The 12,127-nt window shown below is 39.2% G+C and overlaps 1 protein-coding gene across 1 annotated transcript in view; it reads right to left on the reverse strand.

Moving 5' to 3' along the window:
- Window positions 1-12,127, reverse strand: part of dnah9 (dynein, axonemal, heavy chain 9) — a 344,949-nt gene that overhangs the window by 142,160 nt on the left and 190,662 nt on the right. Inside the window, exons 49-50 of the mRNA XM_030122326.1 lie at window positions 8,118-8,314; window positions 1,168-1,330 (exon numbers count right to left, since the gene is read on the reverse strand). Of these exons, the coding sequence (XP_029978186.1) occupies window positions 1,168-1,330; window positions 8,118-8,314 (360 nt within the window). The remainder of the gene's footprint in view (window positions 1-1,167; window positions 1,331-8,117; window positions 8,315-12,127) is intronic.

The following is a 12,127-nucleotide window of genomic DNA, read 5'->3' on the forward strand; positions in this document are numbered from 1 at the left end:
AGCAAGCTGGGGCGCCGTACAGTTGGGGTAAACATGACAAATTCATGGGGCCCAGCAGTGGAGGGGGGGGGGGGGGGGAGCCCAGTGGATACAGATTAGAAGCGGCGAAAATTCTGTGTAAGGTCGGCTGTACAAGAGGGGCATAGAAGCCGGGAATCAGACGTTCAAAGCAAGTTAAGTTTCACTCTCGGTTTACGCCAATTCCTCTACTTGTTGAAAAGCCAGGCTCTTGTTGGCTAGCTGTTAGCCAATCAGAGTCAAGTGGATCAGCATGTTGAATATTCATGAGAACTGGTGCAAATCGAGCTGAGTCTTCCAGCAGACTTTCTATACCATGATATGCCACGTTTCCACTATGTGGAACCAGCTCGACTCGGCTCGGCTTGACTCGGTATTCCTGTAGACCGTTTTCATTACAGGACAGGACCGACTTTACAGTACCTGGACATCATAGCGATGCGGTGCGTTATTTCCGTGTCGTCTGCTCAGAGAGTTGCTGAAAACTCGCTCGTTGTGTGTTGTCTCGTCTGAGTTTTTACGTCGGCCACCAAAGACTGAATCTCCTCGACCGACCATGTTGTAGTTTTGGGCTGTTATGTGGATTAATGTACCGCTATATTTACTGTCCACTTCCGCATCTGTTTTTTGTAAAACAGCGAGTCACAGAGAAAACTGTCTGACCAATCAGCAGTCTGCAGTGTTATACGTCACTGTTTAGTAACGCTTGGAACATTGGCGGAGGTGATACCAAGAAACTAGTACCGGGTACCAGATTCCAGGTCCTTTTTCATAGTGGAAACGCAAAAAGGCCGAGCCGAGCCGAGTCGAGTCGAGCCGGTATCACACAGTGGAAACACGGCATTAGAATGGCTTGAAACTTGGTAAACAAAGCCTTTTTTCCACAAAAAATGTTAGAGTCCATGGTAGAACATCAGACATTACTACAAAAGTAATGAAATATGTGTAGCAGGGCACCTTTAAATTCTAAAAAGACTTTTTGGGCACCCTGTATTTAATAACATATTTCTTCTTCTAGTAGAGTTGGTTTTGCAGTGCACCTACCTATGACAACATTACATCTGTTAAAAAGTGAATTTGACCATAACTAGCTTGTTCTGGTGGCTGTTTCTGTACTGTATGCATTTCCAATGTAATTGTTCGTCATACCTTGAGGTCAGTGATACTGTAGCCTTTTCTCAAGGTGATCTGGAAAACCTCCAGATTGGAGATGAAGGCAGCCAGACGGGTCAGACTCTGCTTGCCGCTGCCGCCCACTCCGACCAGCAGTGCATTACCCCGTGGAGACTCCAGGATTCGGTTTATACGGCAGCTACATGTGGAGGTGCAGACAGTCAGAGGAGGAGGCAGAAAGCAGAGGTGTAAGGGTGGGAGGCAGTGGAGGGGTGAGATAAAAGGTAAAAAGGGGGGGAGGCGAGGCGAGCCGGTTGAAGACAAACGAATGACTCATAAGACAAACAGTGACAACAAACAAAATACAGGTTGTTTCTGTGGCTTGTTTTCTTGGCTTTCATGCTGCTTCGTCACCGTTTCATTCAGGTTCACGTACTTAAACGTGGGACGAAACTGTACTGTCTTCTGCAGCATCTTTATTCCTACAGATATGCAGTGAGTGTTCCCTATTCCTTTCTAAATACAAAATGATTTCGCTTTGGCTACAAGTTGTTACAAAATGGAATACACTAATATGCTTCAGGCGACATTTCAACTGCTGACACCTCTCACATGGTGACTCACACTTCAGCTGTCTGCGGCACACACACCTCCACTTTCTTTGACTAAAATTTATATCATTTACTGTTCAACTGACATTTTCGCTCCTACTCTTCGACACCTCTTACATTTTATATATAAATTACATGTAACAAACACTTCCCGTGCCTGCGCTGTATTTCAGCAGAGAGCCAACAAACACACCTTGAAACGGAAGCTAAAGCATTGTAAGTAAAAAAAAAAAAAAAAAAAAGAAAGTAATATGCTCACTTCACAAGATTCAAGATGTACATAAAAGTATCATTAAAGTGTTCAAGAAAAAAGAGTTATGACCTTGGCCCAATCCCAATTCACCCCTTGGCCCCTCCCCCTTATCCATACCCCTCTGTTTTGCATGACACCTGAAGGGTCAATGTTGTCCCGATTCTCAGTTAGATGGAGGGGAAGGGCTAAGGCGGAGCGCTGTGTGGCCCACTAAATGGAAATTTTCCAGGACCACACTACGAACGGAGGGGTAGGAGAAATTTCCCATAATTCTGTTTGAATCATCAGCAAGATGGAGGTAAACACAGCCAAAAAGTGCAGCAGTGTGATGAAAGAAACACACAAATGTACATATTTAATCGTCTGATCGACCGTTTAATGCCGTTTCAATGTGTTATAGATCGCATTTACGCTGTTTATAGCTGATAGCCGCAAAAAGATGACCAAAGCCCACGCAACAGACACAGTTACAGCTACTGACGGCATGGTGAATACTTGCGGAAACAAAGTTGTCGCATCTGGAAATAGCGGCATCGGTCTCTGCTGATGACGTAACAGGTCACGACGGGTTGTCCCATTTCATAGGGGAATGTTTCAACTCCTAACCCTTGCAGCTTCGTGTCAAGGGGTATTTCCAAGTGCAACGGTCAAGGGTCTAGGGGTAAGGGGGAGGGGCTAAGGGGTGAAACGGGATTGGGCCCTTATGTCAAACAAGTCAGTGTATTGTATAGAAGAGTTATGAACTGTATTTATTCACAGCCATGGCCTCAATCTAATTGTGACTGTATGTGACCACTAGAGGGAGTAGTGAGCACTCTGCTGGTTTTCCCATGGCGAAGAAAATTAAAAGATTTGCGGATGAGAACTGTTGAAAGCTCTAAAGTAAAAGGAAAGGGTTTGATGCTAAATTGAGTGTTTTTTATGCACTGATGAATTTGATTATGAAGCTTATGAAGGTATAAAGTTTTGTTTGCTGCTTTTTAGTGCAATGCAAACATAACATGTACAGAAAAAAAGAGGTGATTTGTGTTTTTACTGTGGCTGTTCTCTGTCTACAAACAGCACTAAGCTAACAGACCAATAATGTAAACTGTCAGCTGATGCAACATGTGAAGATTGTAAGACATCGATGCTATTTTGACCAATCAAGATGTAGTAGCTGTCGGTTAGGGTTATGGAAAGCCTGGTTCCGACTGACTTCCATACAAAAAAGTGGACTAAGGCTACATTCAGACTGCAGGCGAATGTGGGCCAAATCCGATTTTTTTGTCCACATGTGACCTGTATCCGATCTGTTAAAGACAGTTTGAACAGCACAAATCTTTTTTTTTTTTTTTCAAATCTGACCCAGGCCACTTCCATACGTAGTCCTAAATCCAATACGTATCTGATATTTTGCAATGCGACTTCAGTCTGAATGGTCAGGTCACATTTATCCGACCTTTATGTCATTGAAATACGACAAGCGTCACAATTCTGCGTCCCAGGAGTGTGACTTCCGTAAACACAGTGCGTGCTTGCGTGGTCACGTATTACGTCAGGACCTCTTTTGCGCATGTGGGTCACTTCAGGCTAACGTTCAGTTCATACCCAAAACTGACAGAAGTCACATTTAATGTGTAATATGAACGAGCACACAAAAAAATCAGCTTTCACCAAAAAATCTGAATTGTGCATTAAGACCTGCTGTCTGAACGTAGCCTAACAGAAGGCTTTGCGGTCTGATATCTAGACTTTGGCTTACGTATATGTTCACTTATTTTCCTGCTGAGTCGGACTTTTTGAGCTTCTGACCTTCTTTACTGAATTAAACCTACCTTTTTCCTGACAGAGCTCTACTGTAGTTGCTGTCATAAATTTATACAGACAAGACCATCACATGACTCTGAACCACATCTTTACTCTTAATTGATTACAGCCCTGGCTTGTTAATATAACTTACAGTACTTGAGGAAAATTATGCATTCTGTCAGCTAATTAGCAGGTTTATACACTGTGCCGAGGTAGCGTTACAGTTATTAGACACAAGACACAACTGTTATGTGCTAAAATACAGTGATTCGCTGAAATTACTTGGTGACATTTAACATGACATTTCCTATTTAGCAGCACAGTCTGTGGTTTCAGTAACTTTGTGGTAGCTTGCCCCTTTTCTCCTCAACTCCCTAGCCCTTTGGTGTCCTCCAGCCCCCCCCCCCAAAAAAAAGAAAAAAAAAAGTACAAATGCCAATTTCATGGCTGTTGTAGCGGTCCACTAACCAGTGTTGGATGTCACAGTGGCTACAACCACTTCTTTCTCTGATTGCAGATGACATTTCAATTGCTTTAATGGATCTTTTTCATCTGCTGATGACCTGCCTGGAGAAAACAAACTACACCAAAATGCCTCACTTTCTTCTCAGTGGTCACTACAGGGTGACCAACAGAGACATGGATAAATTTATTGCGCATCTTCATAGAAGCAAAGAAAAAAGGGCATGTTCAGACTGTGGAAATGAAAGTGTATGAAATGAAACTGAAAAAGCATTGCCAATATCTGCGAATAAACAACTGGCGCTGGGTTGTTTATATGAAAAACTACTAATTTACATAACGTTGTTATAGTCCAGACCAGATTACTTTGAGTACTTTCACAATCAGCCTCCAATTGCCCAGAATCTCACAAACCTGCAATGGAAAAGTGGTTGAAAATGGATGGAGATGAATTTCACTTTGAACCTTACTCTGTGGGTTTTTAGTGTTACACTTCAGCTGACAGTTTAACTGCTTTCAGCCATTAGAACAAACTGACTTCCAACGGGCTCTAAACTTTAATTTAATATTGCACTTCAACTGATTTTAGCTCCACCGCTTAATGCTTCAAGTGGCTCTTAAAACTATTTTAGTGCTTTAACTTCAACAGATACTTTAAGTCCTTGAAGTAATTCAACTTAAACTGCATTAATCAAATATTTCCATTTAACTAACCAATTACTCTACATGCAAAGAGGTTTTTTTTTTAAGGATATGCTTACAGAGTTTGTTTGCTGTTTTCTGAATACTTTAGCTTTTCATTAGCAAAGCTTGTTTAGTGAGCAAGTCTTGCTGTAATGTCCACAGAAGCTACTGTACAGCTTCCTGAGTGTATATACAACTCAAAGCACAGTAGAGATTTTGGCTGTGGTCTGAAAGAAAATAAAGAGATGAATATGCGATGTCACCACATACAGTCGCAGAAAAAAATTATTAGACCATCAAAAGTCATCAGAAACAATGGTTATGCAATCAAGTACTAACTCCTGTGTGTATCATGTGACTAAAACAGACAGAAAAGAAAACATGGAATGCCTAAAAGCACTGTTTTTGTCAGTACAATGCCATAACTGTTGATGTAAGAACTGAAGTGATTTTGGTTATTATCAAGAAAACCAAGGAAAATGTCTAGATATCAGCCTGAAATTAAACTCTTATGAGCTATTTTTGTTGTTCTCATTATATTGGTCCAAACAAATGTACCTTTAGTTGTACCAGGCATTAAAATGAACAAGAAATTGAAGAAAACAAGGGGTGGTCTAATAATTTTTTTCCGCGACTGTATATATAACCAAAGCACTTCTGTATGACCTGTGGGTAGTTCCTGATAATGTGAACATACTGGTTTCAGGATGAGTTCAATAGTATCAATGGAAAGAAAAAGATCAGTCTGAACTTTACCACATTTGACATTGTTACTATTCAGTGCATGTAAGAAATTCTTGCCTTCTAAGATGATATCTAATTTTCATAACCTTGAGGGGTTTTGAAACTCAGGTCTGTGTTTTGTTATTCGGCCTTCCAAGCTGACAGTCAGTGGTGACGGCCTTGATGGTTTTATTGGACATCTGGAATTCACAGAGACTCTCTTTTCCAAGGTAAAAATGATGCTGTTCAGCAATAGGATACGAATGTGAATTTACTTCCTTTTTGAATATTCTACATTAAGTCAGTGATTTTTAATGAGTGTCTTTACAAGTTTTAGTCTTTTTTCAGGATACTCCTTTTGTGTTGATTCTCTGATATTTAATTCAACACCAAAAATGATTCATAATTTAATAGTAACTTAATGAGATCAAATGGAAGCCCTAAAATAATTGCTGTGATCATTTAGAATAACTATAGTGATGGCTCCCACTGTGACTGGACAAGACACTTAGTTACTTTAGTCTAATTTGTCCTTAACCCATAAAGACCCAGTGGTGCGTTTGTGGCAGTTCTAAAATACATTTTTCTGTATATTACACCTTTCCGAAACAATTTATCAAGGTTTATTATAATATTATTCTCTTTAGCTTGAGTTTTTTTCAGTGCACATCATGTATTTTCCTATATTTAATTGACTAATCATGTAGATCAGGGGTGTCAAACATGTGGCCCGGGGGCCAAAACCGGCCCCCCAAAGGGTCCAATCTGGCCTGTGGGATGAATTTGTAAAATGCACAAATGACACTGAAGATATTAACAATTTTAGTTTAGGGAGCCATATAAAGCCCTACTTTTATCTCAAGTGGGTTGGATTAGTAAAATATTACCATTATAACCTACTAATAATAACTCCAAATTTTTCCTCTAGCGTAAAGGCATAATATTGGAGGAATAACATGGATAAAATTGCACCAATTTTCTCCAGAATTTTTTTTTTCTTTTTCACATGAACAAAATACAACAAGCAGTACAGTGAGGCCAGTTGAAGGTTACAGTATTCAACAAAACATATCCATAAATAATACAATAAAAGGAAAATAAGGGCATCACATTACCATTTCAGCACTGATGTCTTTGTTTTTAAATCCAATCCATTTGTCCCATTTTCTATCAAACTCATCTTTTTTTTTAATCTTAAGCTATAAGTCATTTTTTCCATCATCCATATTTCCTGTACTATATCTAACCATTGTTTGTATCTGTCTAGGTCCGTAGCAAGCCAGTTTCTTGTTATGGCCTTCCTGCCAGCCGTGAGAAGAATTTTGACCAAGTAATTATCTCCAGAATTTTCAGATAAGTTGTAGATGCACACATTTTCATCATGTAATTTTACTTTTTTTTTTTTTTACTGTTATTATTTTATTGGTCTGGCCCGCATGAGATTACATTGGACTAAACTAAAAGGTGTTGGACGCCCCTGATGTACTGTAGATGTTCATAAACGCTCATAGTAAATGTAAAGGTTATTAGATCAAAACAGAGAAAACTGAAGAAATAGTGACTTTTTCAGGAAAATCTATCATTAACTGAACATAAACCAAGTGTCTCCATTCAGTGTCACTGATGAAACTCCATGGGTTTTACTGGTGAATCAATGTTGTAGAAGATGATGGTGTTTCCATGGTAACTACAGAGCCTCTGAACATCCAAATGGTTCATATCTGATGACCATAAAAAGATGACACTGTATTTTACGCAAATTATTTAGATGTATTGATAGGAGTAATAGCTCAAAAGTTATTAAACATTTTGGATCAGTAGATGCTTTTGGACATTGGTGTATATTTGGGTCTTTATGGGTTAAGAGCAGCTATATTTGTGATAAATTGACTGACAATGACCATATTGGATTAAAACCATGGGTTTTACTGGTGAATCAATGTTGTAGAAGATGATGATGTTTCCACGGTAACTACGGAGCCTCTAAACGTCCAAATGTGTCATATCTGATAACCATGCAAAGATGATGAACTAATTTTACACCAATTATTTACATGTATTGCTATGATGAGCGGATCAGCAGGTATTAAACAGTTTAGATCAGTAGCTGCTTTTGGTCGTCAGTGGCTGTTTTGGGTCTTTATGGGCTATAAGACATAATGTAAGCAAAGGTTCACATTTCCCAAAATATGCAGCCCCCTTCGGTCCAATATTCCCAACTACATGTGTTTTAGTCTGAATCAAAATCGATCTTCTGCTGTGCATTTTTGTTGGGCTGTCAGCGTGTATGCTGTGCGACTTCTCACAGATTCGCCTGTCTCTGTGTTTGACAGTCTACAAAATGGAACTGTTAATCCTAAAATACCTGAGAAGCCTGCTGATTTTCTTGACAGACAATAAAGAAAAATGACAGTAGCTCTTCTTCTTTATATAAACACGGCGGGTGGGTTCAAACCACTCACATGTGAGCCATGGCATCCTCAAACAGCACCAGGTTCAGGGTGGCGTTGACCTCATTGTAGTTGTCCAACACCTCCAGCAGGGTTTTATTGAGGCCGCTCCAGGACTCCACAGCCATGTACCTGGACTCCCCCATCCCATGGGCGAAGTGGCAGTACAGGTTCATCTCCCTGGTTTGCTCCAGAGTTTCGTCCATGTCCTCGGGGGAGAGATGCACACACATATTGTCGTGGTAAACACAGAGACCCACACACACTACCCCTGTCAGCATAACATTAGTGTTAAGCTTAAACAGTCTGGACAGGGACACAGCTGAATATCACAGCTGCGGAGGGTGACCTAGTTCATTTTCACCCTGGCAACTGTTGGGCCCCGGATACTCCACGGGAGAGATTTTGTGTGTCTCATAGGGATGCTTGTTTTCTCTGCAGTAGGTGTGATGAAAGAGGAATTTTACCAAGTTAAGTCTATATTACGCTTCAGCGCAGCATTCATTTTCATAGTATCAAGTTTTCTTTCCTTGCTGTCTCTAAAGACTTCCTTGTTTGCATGTAAAAATAGCAGGGAAACATGCTGCATATTGCTCTGTGGCACAGGGGCAAATTGTCATACGTTTACAGAAGATGTCAGCACTGAATAATATATTCTGAAGCAAGGGGCGTTCATTTGCATGTGGACGGTGGGGACATGTCCCTCCCAATATTCTGGAAAGACAGAACTGTCTCAACCAATATTTGAGCAAACTCAGTACATTATCTGCATTATCTTCACATACCAAAGCCTGTCAGAGAGCTAAGCAGGTAGTCTCAGAACTGGAGCTACATCCAGCACTGAACCAGAACGCGTATCACAACATCATTGAAGTCTTCACAGAAAACACGATTTTCTGGCTGGATTTCTGTTATTATGGTAAAGTTGCTACTGCAAAATGGACAGTCTATCCTTGATATGGAGGGAAATTTTGTGTTTTATGCATAGTCAGAATTTAGTCTGATATTGAGGATTTTTGAGTTACTTATGGAATCTGACATAGGAATTTAGAGTAGGTGAAGGATGGAGGAAGGGGGTGGGAGATTATAACTTATACTTCATCCCGCTCCATTTCAAATGGTTTACTTTATTCTTTACATAATTCTTTTGTTGTTGATTTTATTGCAAATATTTCAAATAAACAAACAAACAAACAAGTGGTGGAGCTACAGTATATCAATCATAACACAATCAAAAAATGTTTAAACAAAATATAAATCGAGCACATCACTCACATCACTACATTATTGTTTATCAGCTAAAAGGGTTAGGTTTGAGTTCAAGCTATGTTTGGGCTGATTTATTTATTTTTTTTTTTTAGGCTGGGTTTTAGCCACATGTTAAACACAGAAACCAGTAGATGTTTCCTATAAAGGGACGTCTGATATACACATTTTGTCTCAGAGTTCTTCTGTAACAGTTGCAGGACAAAGGTGGATGTTAAAAATTCTTAAGTAGGGCACAATACTCCAATAGAATAGAATAGAATAGAATAGAATAGAATAGAATAGAATAGCCTTTCTTGTCATTGTGTGTTCAATGAAATGAGGAAATTCCTTAATGGTTTAAGAAGCTACTGGAAGCAGACAGATAATAAGACAATAAGCAAATCTGGAAAGTTTGTGCTTAATAAAACACTAAAAGGGTTTTTAAAGGGTTCATATTTTGCTAAACCCACTTTTATAAGTCTTTGGTTCATTTATTTGTGTATTTGGACACTAATAGTTCAAAAAGTTTGAATTTAACCCTCCAGGTGCTGCAAAGCTATCTTTATATTCACTTTGGCAAAAATCAAGTGGATTTCTACAACCTGTTTTAATTCCTGCTCATTTTGTTACATCTATAAGTAGTTACGTCATGACATTTGCACATATAAGGTCAAGACTTCTCATGAACATTTCTCCGAGTACGACATAATTGTTTGTCAGCAGCAGCGGTTGTAGTCCATACTGAAAATATGTCCAAGCTTCGAGCCGATTGCCTAAAATGTTCAGTTGTTGGTTGTATTAACAAACACAAGTGATTGAACGGGACAGAGCAACACAGTCAATAACCTGGAGGGGGTGGGGTGTGAAGTGGCTCATTTGCATTTAAAGGGCCAGTGCTCAAAATAACCTTTCTGGTGTCATTACTCAGAAATAGGGTTGAAGATGGACCTGTGGAGTTGAATTAATGAAGAATTCAGACCTAAGCATCACATTTACAGTTTATGTAGACCACAGGGAAATGTTTTAAAATGCATAATTCCATTTTAAAAAAAAAAAGCAAAATACCACTCCTTTAAGTACAACCTCAGTTTTGTAAATTTGGAAACATTATGTACTGTGTATATAAACTCGGCACTTCATTTCACATCCATGAGGTGAAGCTCTGGTTTGATGTATTATGTTCTGTCAATGTCCCCTTGATTTAAAATATTAACAGTACTGAAGTTATTCTTCTCTTTGCTAGAAAGACGCAAGAGTAGTTACAGTGAGAATCCAAGTGGAATCAAAGGAAATTTGGACCAGTTTCTGTCACTGTAACAAAAACAGACTTCAGTCAAGCACCTGCCAGCTTTGTTGTTGTTCACATTTCTTCTCCATCTCATTGAGTTGGGTTTATTTTTCCATTACGGCTGCAGCTCTCCTGGTTTCAGAGGCTGGTGGTTCTGAGTCTGGTTCTGCTGTCCTGGTTTCAGAGCATGCTTGTTCTGAGTCTGGATTGGTTGTACATGCACACATGTGTTTGTTGTAAAATGGAGTGTGTGGTTAGTTTCATTTTCATCATGGTGCATTGTTATGATAACTGTACCCTTTAACGTCTTCCCATAATTAATTTTTATTGTTTGCGACATGTCTACCATGACATTTACAGTTCACTGTAAGACAGTATCATTAATGGGAAACAATGGGTAACAGAATGCAGTTATTAAACAAAGTGACGGGGCCTTTCTTAGAGCTTTTATGTGAAAACACTGTGTTTTTATTGTTATCATCTCCACTGTCTGCAGATGGATTTCAGTTTTGTTTTGTTGTGGTTACAGACTGAGGTGGCTCCCACAGATGCTGCGATGGAAAAATGCATCTGTTAATAATAGACACTGCTGTAGTCTGACCAATTTTCAACATCTACCTATTTGAAGACTGCTTTAAATGACAGAAAAGTAAGGGTACAGTGTTATAGAAGATTGAAGATGAAACCCTTAAGATGCATTGTGAATCAATGACAGGTGAATGATAACAGATTCAAACGGCAAGGCCAGTGTAGATTCATACCCCTAATACCTACCCTTAAATGTTCGTATGTTAGCTGGCATTATTAACAGGCTATCCTGTCATCTGTAGCCCTACAGACAAGGTTGTAACGTTTATCTCAGTTATTTATGGTTGGAGTTACCAAATGGTGAGAGGAATTTCAGTATATAAATGCCATTAAAATGTCACTATTAATGTATTATTATGTATGCAGCAAACAGCAGCAGGTTAGACAAGTAGAACAGGATGATGAGGAAACAGGTGAGTTCCTAATTATAGAGGGCATCATCATTAACGTTAGTTTTCAGCAAATCTATTTTTTGCATATCAAGACATTCTATGATTCTTACATCAGAACCAGTTGGTTTCAAAAGATTGTGTTCATTCAGTTATTAAAAGTACCCTCAAAGATAATTGGGTCCATAGAGGTTGTTTAATATCCACCCTTTTCACAGAAATTTCACTTACTAATGGAGAAAATGTAAGGCCAAAATGTATCTATTTCAGCTTCACCTTGACATTAGCTTAGGGCTTAGGGTTAGGCTTATAGTTGAAGAAAAGAACCAAACTCATGTGTTAAACTTAATTTTAAAGGGAACGTCTTTCAGTTTCTACATTAAAGCTGTGATACTGCTGATGGCCAATGGGGACGACTCAGAAACCTCATGGGTCTCATGTACTTAGACTGAACTTCTCTCTAAAAATACTAAGTCAGTATTTTTCCAGAAGTCATTCCAGCCTCATTC

Source organism: Sphaeramia orbicularis, chromosome 19 (assembly GCF_902148855.1).
Source record: "Sphaeramia orbicularis chromosome 19, fSphaOr1.1, whole genome shotgun sequence".
In the NCBI taxonomy this organism is placed as follows: domain Eukaryota; kingdom Metazoa; phylum Chordata; class Actinopteri; order Kurtiformes; family Apogonidae; genus Sphaeramia; species Sphaeramia orbicularis.